At 45.2% G+C, this 22,954-nt stretch overlaps 1 protein-coding gene across 2 annotated transcripts; it reads right to left on the bottom strand.

Annotated features, from left to right (window-relative positions):
- Positions 1-1,606: 1,606 nt before the first annotated feature.
- SLC39A13 (solute carrier family 39 member 13) lies at positions 1,607-22,619 on the bottom strand. 2 transcript variants are annotated; one of them, XM_030452415.1, is made up of 11 exons: positions 22,527-22,619; positions 21,077-21,237; positions 16,131-16,430; positions 15,732-15,845; positions 14,009-14,127; positions 12,631-12,783; positions 6,891-6,980; positions 6,470-6,520; positions 6,114-6,246; positions 5,881-5,980; positions 1,607-4,358 (listed from the first exon to the last, which is right to left on the bottom strand). In XM_030452415.1, exons 3-11 carry the CDS (start codon positions 16,396-16,398, stop codon positions 4,283-4,285), a joined length of 1,104 nt encoding a protein of 367 aa, XP_030308275.1. In that variant the 5' UTR covers positions 16,399-16,430; positions 21,077-21,237; positions 22,527-22,619; the 3' UTR covers positions 1,607-4,282. The 2 variants fall into 2 exon arrangements, with proteins under 2 accessions (XP_030308275.1, XP_030308273.1); XM_030452413.1 differs by lacking the exon at positions 21,077-21,237.
- Between the last annotated feature and the right edge of the window lie 335 nt (positions 22,620-22,954).

Below are 22,954 nucleotides of genomic sequence, written 5' to 3' on the forward strand. Positions count from 1 at the left end.
TGGGCTGGGCTGCCCGGAGCGCTGAGAGCAGTGGTGATAACGCGGTGATGCGGTGGGGGCAGGAAGGTGAACGTGCGTGAAACAGCAGCTTCAGGAGCAGCTGCATTTGGTTTTGTTTGATTACGGTTTTGCCTCAATTCTTCATTAAGGGTTAATGGAAAACAGGCTGGAGGTGCTGAAAAACGTCAATTTTACGCAATGAGAAGCAGGCTAAATCCAGGGCATTACCTAAGTGCAACGTTTCTAAGGGTACAAAATTCCTTTTGATCCTGTTGCTCTTGTTCTTCCAGCTGCACCTCTATCCATCCCCAAAGCCCGTTGTTAGGGCATTATTTTTTCAGTTATGGCTCCAGCTAAAATGAACTATTGATACAGTAAACCTAAATTACAAATTTCCTGTTTTTAAATCCTTAGTTTTGTTTGTTAAAAGGACTTCAAGTTGATTCCCAGGAGCGAGTGTTCAGCTGTGGGACATACACATCCCGTTCTCCCCATCCTTGTCACTTCTTGCTGTCCCAGACACAGAGCAAAACCTGAATGCCCTCCCCAGCACTTCTCCTAGGGACCCTTTCCAGAAGAGTAATAGTCCTATGCAGGAGAGAACTACTCCAGCACTATGTCTGGTGAAAACATTCACCAACCACAGATAATGCTTCTTTTAACCACATTTCAGCATAATCCTCTTCAGCAGTTTGCCCTGGACAGAGGGACTTAGCATCCATGCAGCTGCACATTGGTGCCTTCAAGGCAGACAAATTGAAAGGGTTGCTGTCAAAACAATTTTCTTACACATACCAAAGCTAAATTAAGCCTTCTGTATCAAGAATGAAAAATATTTTTCAAGTACAATCATTGCTCTGGATAACATGGAAAAAAAAAAATCCTTCCATTATAACAGCTGTTTCTTAGAAACACCAGAGTAAGTCACGTTTCCTAAATCTGCAATATCATTGCACCACCCTACCCTCTACATCAGTTCCTTGGGCTGCAGTTTCAGAAGACAGGAGCTTTGGCAAGATCATCACCTTAGAAAATTCCCACAAATGAGATGCCTTCCAGTTATTCTTCCCTCTGTACTACTGCAGTTGTGCCAGAGCCACTGTGGAGCATCTGAACTGAACAGCTGATTAATCCGTGGTATTTTTGATTACTTTGGAGAAGGAAAAAGGAATGGGGGAGGGAGGCACAACCCCACAGGGAGGGGTCCCAGCACAGCTGAAAAGAGCAGCACAAAGCCAGGGACAGAGATTCCAAAATAGGCATTTCTGGCACAGCCCTCACCATGAAGTCATGCCCTTGATCACCTGCCTGCCTTCATCTTCTTCCAGCCCTGGGGTTACAGTTTTCCTTCTTAAAGAATCCTTTCAGTAAGAACTGAAAGCCATGTTCTACCATTCAGTATTTTTAGGCTGAAAATCTTTCAAGGAAAGAATGGTATAAGACAATTATAGAATCCCATGGTTGTGAAAGCCTGAGGAATAGAAAGGGGAAGACTCAACTCTTCCAGATTAACCTAAAGATACTGCTCTGTAATTCAAATGAAATTTCAATTGGATTTCTAATTCAATGAAAAGTAGTAGCTTCAACAGAAAAAAAAACACAAACCCACACGGAAAACCATTTATTTCATCTCTATTGTCTCCATGCAGAGCAGACCAATACAGATGAAGGGGGAAAATGCATAAGAGCAGCTGCAAAAATAGAAAATACAATTCTCTCTGCATTTCCAAAAGTGACAAAAGTGGTGGAGTGATGCTACATTTCCTCTCCATCCTTAGCCCTAGGGCTGATTTAGTGGAAAACTAAAGAGCCCCTCCCTCTCATAACCCCCCTGCTACCTCCTCCTACCAGGGTACCATCCCAAGACTCACAGACTGCCCAGGCCTGTGGTAGCAGCTCAGAAAAACTCAGAAATTCCTTCTTTGGTGTCACCCACTTCACATTCCTGAATGATGAGCACAAACTCCTGACTGTGGTTTTCAGTCTTGGCAAGGCTCAGTGCTGATGCAACGCCAGCTCATAGGCACTCACCTGGCAATGCTTCAACTTCCATGCCAGCCTTATTTTGAGAAAGACATCTTGGGAAACAGCAAACACATCTTTCTGTGCAAACCTGCTTCCCTCCAGGCCTCTTCCACAGGGTCTGCTTAACTTCAGTCCCTGGGGAAGGGGGAGAACAGAACCCCCCACAGCTAGAACTAGAGGGTTAGTATATTCCTCCAGCCCCTGCAGGCTCATCTGATTACTCCTCCTTCCAGGAAAGCAGAAAGTGGATGCTACTTTCAAACTTTGGGACAACTGAATGACAGAGTACTTGACAAAAGAAGGCAACTTTGTAAGGAGGAATTAAAAAAAATTGCACTAAACCTCCTTTGCTGCAGTGAAACTATTACTGATGTAAGCCTGGGGTAAGGAAAGCTGAAAAAAAAAATTTAGACAGTAGTTCCTGGGCAGAGAGAACTGCAAGCATGAGCTCTACAGTGCCCTCTGAAAAGTAGGACAGGAGCTGTCATAAAAAAAGAACTGTGTCAACAATTCAGAATTCTCTTAGGGAAGTAAATGCCTCTGCTGTGGGCAGCATACCTGCCTTGTTGTTCTGACCCAAATTGCTCTCTCAGGGGACAAGCCCTCTTGATAAGGTCTTGTGCAGAGCTGTACTGATTTACAAAAGCTGTTCACAGGCAGGGATGACTTAGTGCAATTCACGTTGTGGCACCTGTTGTGTTCAGAGGCTCACTGGTTCAATGAGACCTGGTTTTAAGCAGATTTAAGCAAAGTGAGGATAAGCTCTACAGAAGGGATGATCTAGTACTTGTGCACATCTCTGTGGCAATGAAACAACCCTCTGTAAAGATGGCCTGGACAGTCTTGTGAGCTGAGATGTGGGCAAAGCACTAAGGCCATTTATTTTTACTGGTCTCAAATTGCCAAATTTTTTATCCCAAGTATCACACAACACTAAACTTCTCTTAAAGTATAAGAAATCATCACTCTTTCATATGTCTTCCCCTACTCAGCACACAGCTTTTCTTGACCCATTTTTAAGAATCTTTTCACTAGCAGTTTCACCCTTCCCATTTCACTCTCCCTCCAGTTTTCTGTGCTGCTGTGCCCCTTCCTTTCTGGGCTGTCAGTATTATTTCTTATTTATTCATCCCCAACAGACTAACTTCATGGTGAGATAAGAAGCCCAGAAACAGGCTGCCACCTGTGTTTTTGCATATAGCATGCACCTAAATAGTCTACACTGAACAGAGGAAAAGCTAACCAGGGGTTATTGGTTGCTGACCAAGCTGTAGTGTTCAACTATTGCCCAAACTACCTCAGACCTAGGGCTGCTGTAGTGTGCCAGGCAGGGTTAAAATGCTACACTCCAAGAGATCTCTGAAAGGTGGTGTGGGGCAGAGGGGGGGTGAGTCAGGTCACAAGAGCAGTCTCAGAGCCATGTCCAGCTAATAATTATGAGGAGAGGGAGCTCAGTCACAACAGCTACATGGCTTTCCTTCCAGATGTGAGCTAGTAGTATTGCAATAGAAGAAACATTTACTGACCACTTTTTTGATAAACAGTTAGGCTGTGCTGGCTACTGGAGTGGTTAGGGCTGAGGCAAGTAATGTTCAAGGTGAGCTATTTAATTGTAGTGACCTATCCTACAGTGCCTCAAGCTTTTGGTTCAATTTCAACATACACAAATAGATCAAAGAGGTGGACTGCTGAGGCTAATGCTACCTTTAGGACCAAATGAAAAGCTGGATCAAGTTGGAAAGGGTCCTTTCCCCTCTATCTCATAGCACCATAACTTCTCACAGGTAGGGAGTCCTGGCTAAAGCTGTTGAGTTTGTTCTTAACTTTGCCATCCCTGTTCTGCCTCCAGCCCTTAGAGTGGTAGGAAAATTCCTTCCTTTTCATCAGCTACAGGAATCGCCTCTGTTGTTTTCACGCAAGAGCTCGGGAGGTGCAGTTCCATCAGAATGAGCTGAATGAAATATTGTCCATTCACTAAGAAGCAGTTGTTCAGTTCATTTCTGCTCACTGTATCTTTTGCTCCATTAAAAACAAACCAAAAAATGGAAGCCCTGATGTGTGGATTTTAGCAGAAGAGGGATAGGAGAGCCAGGAAATGAAGTCCTGCACACCCAGGCCTCTTCCTCACCTGCTTCTCATCCCAGCAGCCAGCTCTGCACACACACACACAGGCAGTAACATTTGTGTTTCTTATTGCTTTGTAACAGCTCAGAGTCACCAGGGTGGCTCTGGGAGGCATCGTGAGGTCTGCAGGAGGTCACTCAGTTGTGAGGGAGAGTAGCACCATGACAGTAATGCCTGTACACAGGAGCAGGATTTGCTGCAGGGAGTTCCTGGGAAAGAAACAGCAAAATTAGGAGAAGACACAGACCAAGCCCAGTAGGCAGCAGTGCAGAGGCTGAGGAATGTATTTTTTTCCAAATCTGCCTCAGGAACACAACAGCTCTATAAAGCCACTAACAGAGGTGAGAAGTACCCCAGTGCCCCAAGCAAAGAATCTGCCTAGACACTGAGATGTATTTGTTCCATTTGGCTGCAAGGCCCAACTTCAGATTTTAAAATCAGTTTAAGCTGATTCAGTCATGCAGCCACCCAGGTACACATTCCTGTCCTGTCTCTCACAAGAGAACCAGCATTTGTGCAGCATGTTCACAGATCTTTTAAGGACTTCATCCAGCTAACAACCACAGTTACAATTTTATTTAAAGAAAAAAAAAAACCGAAAAAAAAAGGAAAAAAAAAAAAAAGCTTATTAATTTTGCCACTCTTTTAGCACCATTTCAGGCTTCTGATGGATTGAAATGAATATGTATCTACCACCTCTGCATACTCTGCCAACAGCTCTGCCAGCACAAGAAGTTACCAACCCAGAAGCAAGCTCCCAACTGGTCATTAACATTTCTTCACCAGAGATTCCTGCCTCCTCAGCTATAACTTTGAAGCTGTGTTTTGAGCACTTCTTTAACTGTTTCACTTAAAGTGAACCAGGTGAGCTAAGGCCTCTGATTTCAACTACTGAAGTTTCCTGTCTCATTACAAACAAAATAGGGGGGAATATTGAGGGGCAGCTCTGCCAGCAGATCTGAGAGGGTCTTCACTGAGGTACAGCTGGATTTGGACACAGCCCTAACCAGGCTACAAGACACTTGGATAACACAGACACAGGGAGGTCAAATACACCAAAATACATACAACAGTGTTGAAGATAGATGACTGAGGTGGGATACAATAACAAACTATGAAATGCTGAATGATAAAGAGAAGAAAATTGTTATTTTCTACTCACACAGCAACAGAGCAGCATCTAATCAAAATTAATAAGCAAGAGGCTAAAAAACAAATAATAAGAAGCATCATTTAACACAGTGCAGTCAAACTATGCAAACGTGCTGTCAGTGGGAGACTGCAGAAGCCAAAGGAAAGGATGGGGGTCAGAAAGGGCTGAGGGAAGTGTGTGAAAGATAGGTTCTCATGGTTATCAGGCACACACCCCTCTATGGGGCCCTGGTTCAGACAGTCTCTACAGACCAGTACATGCCAGGAGCTGACAAGACAGACTGGAGGATGGGTCACCTTACTGGACATGTTTTTGAACAACCTGCTCTAGCTGGTTGTGCCACACAGTGCTCTACCATCCTCTTTGGGACTGACCCAGTTGAAGGTTCTCATGTTTTATAGGGTCTTTATAGTCCCATAAATGCAACAGCTAGCACAGCAATCTTTCTAGATTCTGGCCTTGCCCACGGGATTTGGAAAGTTGGCATTCATGTGCTCCCAGAACAGACATGGGGAAGCATTATATCCCTGCTCTCTAGCAGCAAGAATTGCTGCAACAGGACAGGAGGGAGCACTTACCAAGGATTCTTTTCCTCCAGGAGATCAGGCACAACATTTACCAAGGCAATATACAGAAATCCTCCAGAAGTGAAAGGGAGGATCCAGGCAACTGTTTCGCCTGCAGAAAACCAGAAAGCCTTTGTTATCACTGAGACAAAGCCATGGGAGCAAATGGAGAAGGAAAAGGAGAAACACCTGAAGACAACAGGCTCTCCCTCCTATTTTGATAGAGGCCCTAGGGAGCTTTTTACCTGCTCCTTTTGGTGACTGAGCACATATTGCAAAGCAGGCTCCTAGAACTCCCCCCAGAGCTGTGGAAAGCTGCATCTTGGCTGCACTCCAGCGGTCAAAGCCAGCCCGAAGTAGGATTGCAAAGTCTCCAACCTAAGAAAACCAAGAGCTGACAGTTAACAAACATTCTCTGTCACAAAGGACACACAAACCAAGAACAGTGCTCTGAGACTGTTTCTAGTTTTCCATGTTGCAATTCTTCCAGAGGGAACAGCTTTCAAGGGGACAAGAAAATGTTAACCAGAGCCAGTCTTCTTCTTAGCAGATGTAGCACCCTTGTAATCCCCCCTGATGGCAGGATACAAAGCCCTCTCACCTCGTGTGGAATTTCATGCAGGAGAATGGCCATTGTGGTTAGGAACCCAACCTGCAGCAGAGGAGAGAAGGTGGTTAGGAAACAGACCCCTCAGCTCTGAGATGAGACTTTCACCAGCATGTCAAGACCCCTATCTGCAAGTTAAGATTTGTTACTCAGATGTAGAACTATTCAACAAAAGGGCAGCTGAGCTATTCCTTCCCCTAATGCCAGTACAAATGATTAGCATCAAGTTTGAAGAAGCTCTGCATCAGGGGCTCAGGATGGGGTTGCTATTTAGTGTAGTCTCCATTTTCTTAGGAACTTCCAGAAAATAGGAGGGAACTCTTCCCATCTTGGTGGGTTTTTTGCATGTTGCGTAAAACTTGAGAACTGCAGTACAGCTGTGAGCTTCTCATGCAGATGGTGACAGAAACCTTACCTTTCTGCTGACCAGGAAGCTGGCTGCTACTGCCAGGCCATGTGTAAAGTTATCAATGGTGTTGGCCAGCAGATTGAGGTATCCACTAATCTGCAAAGAGAAAGAAGAAGAAACATATGGAAAAAAAAAAACCACAACAAACCAAACATGAAAAAGGAAGAGACATATGGAGCAGATGGGAAAGGTTGGGACATGGCACTCAAACTGTGGTGAAGATCAAACTATGTCAGTTCTCAAGTAGAAATTAAACGTTAGGTTCAGTTTTAGAGTAAACTAAGATTTGGGGTAGGCAAGTATTTTCTGATAATCATCTTATGCAAACGACAAAAGGCCCTAGAAACAGAAAGAAAAAAAAGAAGAAAGCCAAAATGCAATATATCAGATTCTAAATTGAATGCATTTTAGGTAACACTGACTAATTTACACAGGTGACTGGCTTCAAATATGACCTGACCTTTTTTCTGGTCATTTACTTTAATATCCAACAGTTAAATATCTCCTCTTCAAAACATGGCAAGAACAATGCAACAGAACAAACGTTGCTGAAATTGCTCCTTATAACTAAAAAAATCTTCAAGCATTGTACTAAAAAAGCTTGTGCTTGTGGGTTTGCTTTCCCTTAACAAAGAATAAAAAAAGAAGACAGTGATGACAGTCACCAAAAAACCACCTACAAGAAGGCTGGATAGCATGTGTGTACATTTGCATATAAACACATTTTGTAAAATTATAAGCATAAAGCAGCTTTCTTCCTCACAAGTCTATGTTATATTCCCCTATCATAACAATTATGGTACTCCCCCGAGAAAGTCTGAGTATTTGACCTGAAGTGATTTATAAGGGTACTACTCCAGCTCTTTTGCTCACGGGGCTTTTGTTTTTTTTAAATGATATTTAACAAGAACTACTGCATGTGAGTCCTGAGATACTGCAATTCACTCTTCAGCACTGCAGTTAAATGATGATCAGACCAGGTATTAGCCAATGCAGCAGACTCTCTCTGGACTAAGAACTAAGCTGGCAGACAGTAACTCTAGACACTGGGCAGCATCACAGAATCAGAGAAAGTCAGGGGTTGGAAGGGACCTTCCAACCAAAGATCATCCAGTCCAACCCCTATGCCAGAGCAGGATCACCTAGAGCAGGCCACACAGGAATGCTTCCAGGTGGGTTTTGGAAGCCTCCAGAGAAGGAGACTCCACCACCTCTCTGGGCAGCCTGTTCCAGTGTCAGCCTCAAAGTAAACAAGTTTCTCCTGATACTGAGGTGGAACTTCCTATGTTCTAGCTTAAATCCCTTATTCCTTGCCCTATTACTGGGCACCACTGAAAACAGATTGGCTCCTTCCTCTTGACATCAACCCCCCTGATATTTATAGACATTGGGAAGATCCCCTCTCAGCCTTCTTTTCTCAAGGCTGAACAGCCCCAGGGCTCTCACTCTTTCTTCATATGAGAGATGCTCAAGTCCCTTCATCACCATCCCTTGGCCTCTCTCCAGAAGATCCCTGTCTCTCTTGAACTGGGGAGTCCAAACCTGGATTCAGTATTCCAGGTGTAGTCTCACCAGGGCAGAGTAGAGGAGGATGATAACCTCCATAGATCTGCTGGACACACTTTTCCTGATGTTCCCTAGCATACCACTGGCCCTCTTGGCCACAAGGACACATTGTTGACCCATGGAGAATTTAGTGTCCATGAAGACTCCAAGGCCTTTCTCCAGGGCGCTGCTTTCCAGCAGGACGTCCCCTAATCTGTACTGGTGGCTGTGTTATTCCCATCCAACACAGTGCAGGACTCTATGCTTGTCCTTACTGAATTTCATAAGGTTCACTTTTCCCCAGCTCTCCAGCCTGTCCAGACCTTGCTGGATCTGAATATCACAGTTCAGGTGGGACTTTCTGTCAGGCACCACCTTTCTGCAGGGCACTTCTACTGTACAGTCTCAGGAAATCTTTATAGGCTCTAAACTTAAAATGTATTAATGATGAAATATTAAAATAAAGAAATAATAAAGAATTAATTAAAAAACCTAACTATGTTCATGTTCAAGTAATAAAATAAGTAGTATCTCCACAGTGGATGCAGCTCTCTCTGTATTTTTGTAAGAAGGGGAACACAAAGGGTTGCATATAGGCAGACCCATGAACACAGCAGTTTTACTTCTCATTCCTCATTTTTAGTCAAATATTGTCTAAAATTTCTCCTGTTCATGTTGGTATTTTAAATGATAGTGTTTTTCCCACAGGCTACCAGTAATTATTTACATAAGTTTTACACAAAAAATGCTTTCCCCATATAGGGAAAAAAAATAGACTTCATGATTAAAACATTATGACTTCTTCTTGTCGGTGGCTTCGGCAAAAGCTGTCACTGAAAGATGCAAAACCTTGGAGTGTTCAGAAATAAACTGGGTTGATGTGACAGTTATGAGCTTCTGACATTTACATTCTGTGAATTCCTAATAGGATTTCTCCTTGCTCATAAAGAGCAGAGCCAGATGAAGTGTTTATGTTCACGCTTCAGAATTAATGTCACTGTGCAATAAAACATACTTCTACAAATCAGCAAGAACCCCACATGCCACGGGGAAAAAGAAAGAGTAAGCAAGACAAAGGAACTCTGCAATGTTTTCACTTGTGAGGGAATAAAGGCTGCAATGCAGGACAGGGCTGATTTACATCTGGTTGCAGAGAAAGCCTCCCACCTGCAGTGTTCAAGCTAGGACAAATAAATACAGCAGTAACCCAAGAGCAGAATTTCTGACCTATCTGGGGAAAAGATGACAGATTACAGTTTACTAAGTGGTGAGCCCTGAGGAGTGACTTTGTCTGTTTGTTTAAACAGAATTTTTCCCTGTTTTCTGGAAAAAAAAAAAGAGGGTTACTGAGTGAATAGTAGTGTCAAAGAAGCCTGGCTTGCTGTGGCTTTCTCTCTTTTCTTTGCAAGCTCTTGCACCCTGCTCACTTCCAGCCAATGATGTTTCCTTGCATGTCCCTGCACAGCCCCAAGGGCACTACCTGCTGACCAGCAGCAGCAGCAAAGTTCTGCCAGGGGATTTCAATGGGGCATTAGTTGCATTTCTCCTCTACCACCATGCTGATTTTTATGAAACTTGTAGAAATTTGACTACCCTCGACTTCTATCCTCTCTTGCACTCAAGTCAAATTTATGGGTTTGAAAATTATTGAAAATGAAGGGCAGAACAGATGGAATGACTGCTTATGTTGTTGCTCAAGGAAACAGGCTACAAAGAAAGATCTTGGTAGGTTTGGTAATTTCCCCCCTACCAGAAAGGCTATCAAACTATTCATATTATATACTCAGAAGGTAGAAAATTAAAATTACACATTAACTCCTTAGTTTCTATTTCATCCATATTCAGCCTATGTCTGAACAGATATGTCAGGATTTTAAGGCCAGAAGAGCTTTCCATAGTTGTCTAGTCCTCCTACATAACACAAGTGAATGAATCTTGTTCCATTTCTGCACAGACCATTGTTTCTTAAGGTATATTATACCTTGTAGAAAGCAGCTTAGATCACAGCTTAAATGTCCCTAGGGTATATTCTTGTGTTCCACTGGCATTTTACCCTCAGTTACAGAGTTGTCTTTGATTTCTAGTCTACTACTGTCTGGTACAGCCTTAACTATTCAAATGTGGTCAATGCCTCTTACATGTGTATTTGGATACTTCCAATCATTCCTGATCTGTCACATCTACAGATCTAGAGATTAAAGAAAACCAGTTATTATCACATGCTGCAAACCTAAAATAATTATTTCAGCTCTTCCCTGACCTCTTTGCAAACTATCAGTAGCATTTTTAATATTGTGTATAAGAGTACTGGAAAAAGTCAGAGAGCTGTCACTGTTGCTGTGTATAAAGAGAAGCACTTGCCTCTTACACACAGTTTCCTACTCACCCCCTGGCTGTAGCATCATAATGGAAGAATGTGTTCAAACAATTTCCTACTGTGATTCTCACACCTTTTTCCAGGGCATTGACTTCCTAGAAATTATCTTATAAATGTGATCTTCATTCTTTCTTTCTCAATCTATTCCTTAACCTTTGCATGTATCAGAACATGTTAAAAATTCAGCTCTTTTAATGAAATTATTCAGTATTGCTCACATCACTGACTTAATGCCATAATGTGCCACTTAAGTAATATAATAATAATAATAATAATAATAATAATAATAATAATAATAATAATGTAGTATTTGCAAATGTGAAGACATACTGCTTTTATAAATAATCACTTAGAAAGATCATAAACCACCAGAGAATAGATATTAAGAATACATTAATCCAGTCCCCATTGGCAATACAGACTACAGCTAATACCACTTGACAAGAATGTATCTTCCATAAGATCAATTAGCATTAATTACATTTGTTGTTTTTTTTTTTTTATATTAGGACCAGGCCCTGCTAAATTGTGTCACTCATCAGTGTTTCATTTCTACTTGAAGTCAGTGGTAAACTGACCATGCTTTAAGTTCACAGTGCCTTATGTAAAAAAATCTATGAAATAAAAGCATGATGTTGTGTAACCCAGTAACACTGGTTTCTCCACCACTACCACCTCTAGGAACACCAGTGCAGCACCCTGCAGCCTGAGGAGTGTTCTGTACAGATCACATGGATGTGACATCTCAGAGGTACCCACTGATATCAGCATCGTTCCCATTGTGCAAGAAGAGCTCTGAAGTTACAGCAAAACATATTTAAAATAGAAAGACTGAAGAGCTTCTGACTGACCACATATCCAGGATTAGGCTACTTCATGCAACTACTCTTTTCATAGTTACTCTCCTAAAACTCTGGACATTTTCAGAGGCTTTCAAGCTCAAATTATAGGTCCTCCTTCACCAAAGCAGTCATTTACTCTCTTGCTTGTGGTGTTTGTTCAGACAGGGATTTTTGCAGTACAAAGATACCATAAACTGAAAGCAAAGCCAGTCTAAAGCTTAGACACCAGCCCATGGTGCTCCCTTATCCCAGCACTACAGGCTGCCTGTCTGCATGCTAAGCTCATTTAAGAAGCTAAGCTAGAAGAGAAATATAACTAGGGGAAGGGAAGGGAAAAGGAGAAAAAGAAAGCTAATTACGTGCTCATTTAGCTCGCTGAATAGGCTTCCTGTGGAGTTGCATAATGTCCAGTGCAAAGGAAGTGATGGGAAATCAAGGTTTGAAGGCAGAAGTGGACAAATAGCCCTGTTTGGCAGCAAATAAATATCTAACCTGAGAAACCAAACTTCTGTGTTTTACAGTGGATAACTGTAAGGCAAAACACTTCCAAAAGATGTCTTAAAAGGAAACATGCAGCTCACAACTGGTACAATGCAGGCACTACAGGACAGAGCAATTGTGGTACAAAAATTTAAACAAATAAATATATAACAACTGTAAAAAATAGAGTAACAAAATGTGAAAGTACTGTACTTTGGTCTCAGGATTCAGCCAAAATGCGTATCATCACACTCGTGATTTACAACTGTGACTATGCCCGTACTGCATAAGCTGCAGTGCAGATTTTCTCCAAGTCTGCTATTTCCTCACTGCTGGGACTCTGACAGACACTCTGACATAGCAAACTTGAGCACAACTCACTCAAACACTGAGTTCCTCACTTAGACACAGTTCTTACCACAGACAAGTCATCTACCTGACTGAATTTTAAAACATCTGCCCAAAAACCTAAGATGTGAAGGTCAGTCTGTGGGTCTCTTACCTTGATTCTGTTGTTTGTTGGACAGGACTGGAGAGAGGAACCATTACATTGGGCTGATCCTGCTCCTGCTCTCTGGGACTCACCTGCCACCTTTGGCAGGGGGTAGCCACTTCCATTGGGAATCTTTCCAGCTGGTGCTTTGGAGTCACAGCCCTAAATGAGGGGAAAACCACTTGTCAGGAAAACATTTCTGTCAGTGACAAATAACCATGGTTCAGGGCAAGATATCCAATCTTCACCCTTAATCCTTTTGTCTTCACAAGGCAGATCAGCAGCTTTGGTACCCCAGTTTAATAATGACAACTGCCAGAAATGAGAGTGATTTCAGAGGGCATTGTGACATCTACACTGTGAGACAATGAGAACAAAGACTTCCCAATCACCAAGAGAAGGAAAGGAGAAAGAGAGAGGAGGATTTGGAGTCACATTGCCTCAGCATGAGCCAGGTTCCACTGGAAATAGAAGGGTCTGGACCTGCCATTCTTGCTGGCAGCTGCAGGATGAGGAAAAAAGAATCTTGCCTTTCAGAGGGCATCAGAATAGCCAAGGCTAGGGAATATCAGCTGCCAAACAGCAAACTGGTTATCTTAAGACTTCAGTCTCCCCATAAATGAAAGGATTAAGTTCCTTTCAGACTTTAAAATCCTATGTTGAGTCCAAGTAACACTCAACTGCTCTTATGCAGTGCCTCACCACCTCTCAAAATCATGGCACAACAAGGACTGAAGGACAGTTTATAGGAGATGCTGCTAGGAGTTGTGCAGATGTTTAAGGACTATGTCCCATCACACAGTTACCTCCTGGTATCTCTGTCTATGTTGCCCCTTTGCAGCTGGGTGACTCTCCCCTGAACTATTCCTTAGTATATACCTGGCCAACCATAAACCCCTTCTACCATATAAAGTTACCTAAAAAAACCACCTGGTCCAGGCCATACCCAAGATGAGTGGGTAGTGAGGAACACTTTCCAGAGAGGTTGATCTTTGTCCTGAGGACTCAGAAGGAATGCGAGTCACATGGCTCAGGAATATGCATCATCAAAGTGTCATCCCTCAAAGCTTACTTGAGCAAGTCTCATCTGCAGAGTGCTCCAGCTCCTATCTCCATAAAAGGGGAGCTCTCTTTTACACATACCACACCAAAACCAAAACCAACCCAGAGGTGAGAAATCTCAGCTAAAACCACAAAACCAAAGCCTGGAGATAAAACACCTTTGAGAGCCCAGTGTCAAAGAAGTGGCAAAAAGCTGCCTGAGGGCACTGACAAGCTACTCACAGCTCCAGGATCATTTGTTGAGCCTGTCAGATAGGGCAGATGAGGTGTTTAGTACAGTGCTCCAAACATAACAGCACTCCTTCCCCTCTGGCTGGGGACTTACCACACCAGGGGACTCCTCTTCTTTCTCTAGGAATATCTTCTCTAACACCAGGAAGGTCAGGAGACCAGTGATCACCCAGAGACCCAGAATCTTCTGCTGCTGAAAGCTCTGGCCTTCTCCTGAAGGGCAAGAGAGAAATCTTCATGTTACTGTCAAGTACTTCCCACCTGTGAACCCACCCCATTCCAGACAGTTTAACCAGCAGGCTAAAAGAAAAAGAAATAACAATGGAAACACTTCCTGTGAGGAACAAGGGGCAAACATATCTCACAGTGTGAGAGCTCCCATCCCTAATGAAATCCAGAATATTTCCTGACAACACTGGGAATTTTCCTGAGCTCCATAAGCAAGTGAGGATCACATCAACAAAAATCCTGCAGATGTATCTACTACACAGCAAGCCCTGACATGAGATCTGCCACTAACAGAGCTACAGACTCACCTCCTCCTTCCTGCCACACCTGGGCAAGTTACTAAGCCCAAAGCTATAAACTTTCTTCTCAATTACAGCCAAGCTTGTGAGATAAACATCCACCCAGCCTGGCTGCAGAAATGGAGATTGCATTGCTGTGGAAGAACAGAATGACTCCATAATGGGGCTCACATGGGTCAAGGAAACCTTTATGCTTCAGGACAGCCTGGCAGAAGCAAACAAGCAGAGCAGAAAAAGAGCCACTTGGGAACCACTGCAGAAGGAGCAAAAAAAGGACAGTAGGTTCTGCTGGTAGTGCCAGAGCTGTGAGAAAGAAGAGAACTGAAAGCCCAGCGGACCTGAAATCCCAGGACATGGGAGCAAGGAGGCCTGGGAAACCCTGGGCATCCTTTTCCCTCTGTCACATTTTCATCAGAGAAATGATTTCTTGGTTTCTCAGAGGGTGGGATACACTTGTGCCCACCATGCTATCAGCCTGCTGACACAATCTCTACAGGTTTCAACAACCCTGGATATCTGAGGGGTGAAGGAGGTACACTGATACCACAAGCTCTGTGCCAACCCAAACAGTGTTTAGGTTAGTGGAGAAGGAAGGTTTCTGTCACCTGCATTTTCTCTCTCTCCCCATGTCCTCTCCCCCATTTCAGTCATAACTCTATTGACATCTTTCTGTGAATTCTTTCTGAGCAAAGATTGAGAGGGCAGCACATTTGGGCTCCCATAAATTAAAGTACTCAGTGTGGGGCCCCAGTTATTCCCAAGAAAGTGGCTCTAGGAGTAATATTGTTACAGGGACAGATTTATGGACAAGATGCATCTGATGGGGCAAAATCTCCAACTGAGATGGTGCACATGTTCATGCATCAGAGCACACACATGCATAGATTCCAATCAGGCTCAAGAAGAATTCCCTTTCCTTACAGAAAGGGCAAAGGAAAATCAACAGAGATTTACAGGAGCCCAAGGCAAGGCAGGAAAAGTTGGTAAACAAGAAAGCCATTGCAAATTACTAAGCATAAAGAAACCACAGCAAACTCAGGAAGCCTCAAATCTCAAAATCTCTGGAGGACTGCAGAGTACAAAGATGAAGTATTACAACTGTTTGTTATTGTTCTTATATCCCTCCCATAACACTGGCTTTTACACATTGTTTGGAAGAGAACATCAGCCTAGACCAGTTTTGGGGCTGACACAGCCTGACTGGTCTTGTATTTTTGGGATGGAGTAGACTCAAAAAAAGGCAGCAGTAGGCATAGCACGGGCTGCTTCTGGCACACATGGCTTTCCCACCTGTTGTTGCACTGCATGTGTAGGCCCAGGCTTCAGGAAGCAGGTGAAGAAACACATTCCCCAGTAGTCCACCAATTGCAAAACTCAGCAACTGCTTCAAACGGTGTGATCCAGCTGAAACAAAGCAAAAAAATACACAAAACCTGAATGAATCTCCAGCTGAGATTTTGCACAGAGACCTAAACTGGAAGCATCTGCAAAGCAAGCTTCCAAAGGAGAAAGCACAAAACAAACAGTGCAAAAAAAAAAAAAAAAAGAAAAAAAAAAAGCCCTTTGCTTTATCTGGCTGGCACAGCAGTGTGTGGGAGCGTCCTGGACCAAGCAGGGTGCAAAAGAAACAACACTCTTTGTGGAAGCTCCATCCAGGGGTTCCATTTGTCCAAGGACTCCCTGTCTTACCTTCTGACCGCAGCGCAGCTCCTGTCTCAACTGGGATCACCAGCAAGGGGAAGACCCCGCTCAGCCCCACCATGAACGACCCGATGAGGGAACAGATCCAAGCATCCAGGCGCTCGCTGCTGAAGAGGCTTCCCCAGGACTCTGCCTCCTTCTCACAGAGAGGACCAGACCCAGCAGCACCACGACTCCTGGGGAGCTGCTGAGCCTCACAGGCCACCATCAGGAACAAGGAGAGTGTCCCATCCAGCAGAAGCTTGCGCTTTGTCATCGCTAAGTGGTCTCAGCCAGGTTGGCCAATCTCTGGAAAGAGCAAGGGGAGGGAGAGCAATTCTCAGAGTTGTCTGAGACTGCCAGCACCCTGGGGGAAGGCTCTCAGTCACACTACCCCCTCCTTCAGCACCTCAGCACAGGGATGTAGCCCCATCAGGCACATCTGAAACTTTTCCTGATTTCAACACGGCACTGAAGGACAGAGAGGCTGTTTTATCATCAGGTGCACAGAACTGCATGAGACATCTCGTGAAAAAGTCTGCCTCTCATCATCTCCCCTTAGGTGGACTGAGCAAAGCCTCCAAGTACCCTTGTCCTTGCCCTTCAGTGTCCCAAGGCTCCAAAGAAAGGTACTGACCTGAATGCTACTCAGGTGAGCCTTCTCTTTGCCATGGAACAGCATTGCAACATTGCAATGTGCTTGTAACACCTCGGGATGCAGAACAGGCAACAAAACAGAAATCCATAAAATCATGTGTGTTGTAAGGACAGTGAACAGAGGGAGATTATTCACCACCTCTTCAGACCTAAGTGCTAACAGCCAGCAGAGGAAACCCATGAGGGTGAGCTTCAAAGCAAACCAAGCATGTGACTCTTCCCTAGCAGGTAACTCATGTAGTAGTACTTCTCCAAAACCTACAGAAAATTTTACATGAATTCAGCAAAGACAGGGCAAGTACTAAAAAGACAAATCTACTGATTGCTCATGGTTAGAAAATTCACGTTGGACACAGGAAATCCCCTTATATAAAAGAAGCTGTAGGCTGGAAGAGTAGCTGGAAAACATCATAGATAGTTGTCCTGATTTTATTCTGCCCTAGAAGGATACTGGGCTAGATGGTCTTTTAGTTAAAATCAGCACAGCTGTAACTAAGAACCCTTAAATCACAAAACGCCCCCACAAAACCAGAGTGACGTGGCCATGTTAGAAGAAGAAAATAAAAATAATTACACTGCCATTGCTGAACAGGAAAAGAAAGCAAATGATGCAAAGGATGAATTGCAAGCACTCCTAGAGCTCCAGAAGGAAAACAGTGACAAGTAAAAATAATTTGGAAATGGAAGAAAAAAGCAAGTTAGAAAAGAACAGCTTAACAACTGCTCACAAACAGCTTTAGATTGAGAGAGAAAAGTGACATTCACCTGAAAGCATGTAAGAAACCAGTCAAAGTAATCTGAAGCATTAGTGGCCATCTTTGAAAATTTACAGGAATATTGGAAGGCTGCAGAAGGCTGGAGAAGCATCATGCCTCACCTACCTTAATGAAAAGAAAAAAAAAGTTGGCAGAAGACTTAAGAAGTTACAGACCAGTAACTTCAATCCTCTGAAAGACTCTTGATCAAGTTAAATGATCAGTTTGTAGTTACCTATAAGATAAGAAAGTATAAAGATAGTCAAGCATTAAGTAACAGCCAGATAGAAAAGGGGCCTGAAATCATCAAGGCACAGTTCTGGGTGTTGGAATCACTGCAGCCAGAAAGGGCACTGTACCCCTTGCCCTCCCCCCCGCCTCATGCTCCCACCTGACTCCACAAGCCAGAAAGGTCAGAACAAACCAGAGGGAAAACTTTTTTTTTTTTTTTTTTTTCAAAGGCTTGGACCTTTTCCAGCTTCAATTCCCAAGCTAAATCACTGCAGGAGGGAGGCCCAGCTGTGAGCTGCAGTGAGCAATCAAAAAGAAACTAAAGGGCAGGGTTCCATGGCTCCTGTGAAGGAGGACACTGAGGATGCACAGAGGAACCACTGAAAACACTGCCTAGGCTAGGTAAGCAAGAACCTAGACAATGTCCAATCAAGTGTAAACTCTAGAAAAAACAAGTTATTTTTTTTTAATAAGAGAAAAAAAAAAAATAGTGTCTCAACATAGCAAGTTCAAACCAGCTCAGGATTTTGTGGCATCTCACTGCAGCATTCTGATCTGGCTGCAGGAACACTAGACCTACCTATAGCATATTATCAAACCAATCTCAGTAAAGAGCAGTATTTAGAACAGTATTAAAGGGATTAAAAAAAATAAAAAAGCCAAATGGACATGACAAAACAGCAACTCTGATGTGCTTGGAAAAAAAATTGCATACATGCTTTTTTCAGAAATTAAATCCAATCACCAGGTATTATGTTGCTACAAAGTAGGCAAACGACATCCTGGGACATGTTAGGTGTGACACAGAAGCAGTGATTGCATTCCTCTCCAGGTATATGAGACTTCAGCCAACAGACCACACCCAGCCTCACATCTCCTTTTTTTTTTGTTTTTTTATAAAACTGATGCAAAAATCAGAGACATTCTAGTGGAAAGAAACGAAAATTAGAGTGTAGAAATCATGACCTGGAAAAAACAACTGAAAGACCTGGGGAAGGGAACAGAACAGTCTGCACACAATATGACTACAGCAGTAAGTCACAAGAAAAGAGAGAAGAGCTCAACTCTTCTTCCACATTGTAGAAACAGCTCAAATGATAAACAAGATTCACTCTGGATATGAAGAAATAAGTTCATATGGTGCCAAAGTGGTGACATACTAAAAAAGGGTTACCTGTGACATAAACTCCAGCACTGGCTTTTCTTTTGAGAAAAAGAATAAACACCTGATGAAGATGCTATGGCATTGCAAAGACTAGATCCCTTCTTGAAGTCCATTCAGCCCCACACCTATAATTTGATGTAAACTGGTGAGAGCTCTGTTCTGCTGGCAGAGCCCTGCTCAAGGGAACAGATTTTCAGCTGTACATCACTACAGATACAGCCACTTCTAAATAACATGGAAGGGGGATAGTGGAAGCACCGTTTTTTCTCTTTCACCACACTCCATGCACTAATCCATCTTCGGCACTGAAGCAGCCATGCTGATGCCATCAGCCATGGTGGCAATGGCACAGAAAGGTGACAGGACTCTTCATCAGGCAGATGACACCAGCCAAGCCTTCTCTCTGCTTACTAGCTGCTGCAGAACAACCTGCAGTTAGAGAATTCCCTTCTCTAAAAAAGATGGGCAACCCCTCCAACCCCAGAGTGAGACTGATGGACATCTTCTTCCATTATGACAGCATTGGAGCTAGAAAATAACCGATAACATCTTCTTCATGAGGAAAAGAGAAAAAAAAATCAGATTTATACAGCCACCACATGCCTATGAAAGGGCAAGAAACACACACAGCAAAATGACTGCTCTGTTCAGTGTGGCAATGATGGGGAGAGGCACAAACTGGCCTCTCCTGCAACCCTGCCATCACAGTTTTTGAGAATCAGCCTGGAAAAGAAAGCACTGCAACTGATCCAACAGGTCTGTTTCTTCCATCTCAGAGCCCACATCTGCCTCAAGGAACATTTGAAAGGTTCTTTGAGACTAAGCAAATAAAATCCTGGAAAGAGGCAGTAGCAGACAGAACAAGCACACATCCAGTGCACTGCAAACGGGTTCCATATCTTGCTTCGTGTCCTTCTTCCAGCAGCAAAAGGGACCAGGTTCCTCCAAAAAGAGATGAAGGTGGGCAGTATTTGGGCACAATTGATTAGAAAACTGATACTTCTAACTCACACTTGTGTCAATTAACTTTCTGTGGCCCACAGGTCTGCTTGGAAAACCAGTACATTTCCTTACACCTGTGCTGCCTGACCACCATTACCTTGTGGCTCAAGAACATCCCCTATCTCATGCAAGAAATTCCTGATGCTTATAAAAAACATCTACGAGAATCTTAGTGCATTCTCCAGTAAACACTTGCACTGACCCTTGTGCTCAGCTAATTATTCAGAGCATACACCTCGTGTTTGCTTCTTTCTAACACATCACAACCAACTGCATTAAAAAATGCACTTTTAATCTCTGCATCCTTTTGCTTCTCTATCTCATTACTGCATGCTCCTCACAAGACAACAAAGTTACTTCATGTTTGTAAAGTCTCTAAATTCAAAGTGGCTGTTCCAAATACAAATAATTAGTGAAGATGATTCCTAGGATAAAAGACATCTCAAGAGAAAAAATAATACTCAGTTGCAGAGGGTGGAAGAAGCCTTTACCTACCCTTGATTTTAGACAGCAGCATCTGTTTTTGGAACCCAGCTAGAGAAGGCCTTAAATTTCTAGAGAAAGAAATTGTAGCTTCTCAGACAGGTTTGTGCTCACTAAGAGGCTTGACCAGGTTTATAGAAATGTGATTTTCTCAAGAAGGGTACATGACATACCAGCAACACATGTGGGAGAGAAATAGCATCATTTACCCATCAGCTTTGACCCTGGTACCATTTGGGAGCACAGCTCCAAGCCATACTGGACCAGACCCTGGTCACCATGACCCCTGGCAGCACCCTCAGAGCACATGTCCCATGCAGGCCCTATGTCCCTGAGCATCCAGCTACTCAGCTCAGCTCCTGCTGCTCAGGGCTGGAATAACCATCAGGTCTGCCCAGCTCAGGAAGAACAAACAAATGAGAATTTGACATTTACACACCCCTGAGTGGGGGCAGGGTGAAGATGCACACCAAGCCAGGAGAAGAGCTCCTGCCCTCCTACTGAGAGGCTCCCTTTCCTTCCACCCACATCTCACTCAGCACCTCTGCAGCAGCAGTGCCTGAGGAAACTCCGACAAAACTTAAAATGCCCAGGCAAAAAAATATTGGAAAATCAAATGCTGACATGGTAACAATTCCTGCAGCAACCCCTCTCCTCCCTACCTTTTCATATAACACAGCTTCATCTCTGTCTGCACAACTGCTCATTGCCACACAATGACATTTGAGATGTTGTTGAGGGGAAAATATGAAGAAGAAAAGGTTTCTTTACAAGTGTTTTCTCTGGAAGCTTGTTGCCTGGACTTACAGTTGCAAAAAGAGTACTGCATGGAATGGAAAAAAAAAAACACAACAAGTTATTTTCCAGGGAGGAAGCATAATTTTCTGCCAAAAAATTCTCCACAAGCCACCTCCCTCCAGTAGTCCTGTGGAGAGCTCCAAATTCCTCCTGGAAACCCTGACCTCAGAGGAGGCACAAAAGTCTGCAAGTTCCCCGTTCTCCCTAAATCACAGTGCATCTCTCCGGAACGCACAGCTCTGGTGGGACCCTTCCCCGTTCATGACAAAAAAAAAAACCCAAACCACTTTGCACACAGAGTCGCGTTTCTGCCACTCACACATCACAGCGTGTGCAGCCGAAATCAGGAGACGCGCAGGATTGAGGGCAACGGGATATCGTAAATCAGAGCAGATGACTGGTGCCGGGCAAAGCACTGATTAAACACCGCCGCAGTTCGAGAGATAGCAACTCCTGCCCTGTCCTACCCGCAGTTTGCTGATGGGGCAATGGCACTCACACACCACCCCGGGGCTAAGTGGGATTTCTCTCCTCTCAGCCCACCCCCGACTCCCAGCCTTCTGGCAACCGGGGTCGGGCTGGGGCACAGCTCCGGTCCGCAGGCCGCTCACGGGGCGGCCCCGCTCTGGTCGCCGCTCCCGACATCTCGGTGGCTGCGCCCGACGGGACGGACAGCGCGGGTTTTCCATTCGGGGAGCGCTGACCAATGCAAAGCCAGAGAGACTGGGCCGGCGGGCGGGGGATGGGGAAGGGGGCGTGGGGGCCGTAATTAACCCTCTTCACGCACTTTACCGGACCGGTACCACAGTTGCCTCCCACAGTCCATGTGTGCCACCCACGAAGTCGCTCCCACGCGGGTGGCAGGAGCACCCCCCCACCGCCGAGACCTTCCCACCGACTTCCCAAACTTTCTCCGCTGCGTTGCGCAGGGGCTCAGCCCTCAGCCCCGGGCACCCCTGCTGCCCCTGAAAGCTGCGGGAAAGGCGAGCTGCACCGGGGCGGGAGTCGGGGATCCCGGAGAGCAACGCGGAGCCCACGGTCTCGCCGGGCCGGCCACGGCTCCCGGCCGGGCGCTGCCCCCCCGTCCTTCCCAAACTTGCCCCGCGCTCGGCTGGACCGGGCCAAGCCTCGCCGGTGCCGGATACGGCTCCGCTGCGTGCAGCGCTGCCCACCGCCGTCCCCGATCACCGTCCCGGTGCCGAGTTGCGCGGCCGCCCCCCGGCTCCCCCCACCCCTTTCCGCCACCGCGGAGCGGAGGTAGCCCAGTGGATTCCCCCCCAGCTGCCCCGGTCCCGGTCCGCGACCCGTCGCTACCGTGCGCCTCCGCCGATCCCGGGGCCGCCGCTGCCATCCAGCCGCGGGTCGGGTCGGGTCGGGTCGGGTCTGGTCCGCCCCGCCCGGCGGCCTCTCGGCCCCGCCTCCCACTGGCCACGTCGGTCCCGGCCTCCTCGGCCCCCGCCCCGCCGGGGGATCCGCTGCCGCTGCGCGCTTCCGGTCAAGGGGCTGCGCGCGTTTCCTGCGCACACCCCCCGCATCTCCCCTTCTGGCGGTCCCGGGAGGAGATCGGGGGGCACCGGGCTGAACCCCAGGGACATCGAGCTCAGCTCTGCCGCCGGGGCCCTCGGCGAACGCCCGAGGGATGGGGGGGCGGAAACCGAGTGCTCGCGAAGCGCCCTTTGCAGTTCGGTTCTGGCGCGGCAGGGGGGGGTGTCAGGCTGGGCAGGACCTGGCTCTCCAGAACG

This window comes from Calypte anna, chromosome 5A, assembly GCF_003957555.1.
Source record: "Calypte anna isolate BGI_N300 chromosome 5A, bCalAnn1_v1.p, whole genome shotgun sequence".
In the NCBI taxonomy this organism is placed as follows: domain Eukaryota; kingdom Metazoa; phylum Chordata; class Aves; order Apodiformes; family Trochilidae; genus Calypte; species Calypte anna.

Excerpts from the sequence above, each read along its gene's own strand:
- SLC39A13 (XM_030452413.1), bottom strand. The coding sequence starts at position 16,398 with ATGACAAAGCGCAAGCTTCTGCTGGATGGGACACTCTCCTTGTTCCTG. Across the intron at positions 12,784-14,008 it reads AAGAGGAGTCCCCTGGTGTG|GGCTGTGACTCCAAAGCACC; the intron begins GTAAGTCCCCAG and ends CCCCTCATTTAG. Across the intron at positions 6,981-12,630 it reads CAACAAACAACAGAATCAAG|ATTAGTGGATACCTCAATCT; the intron begins GTAAGAGACCCA and ends TTCTCTTTGCAG.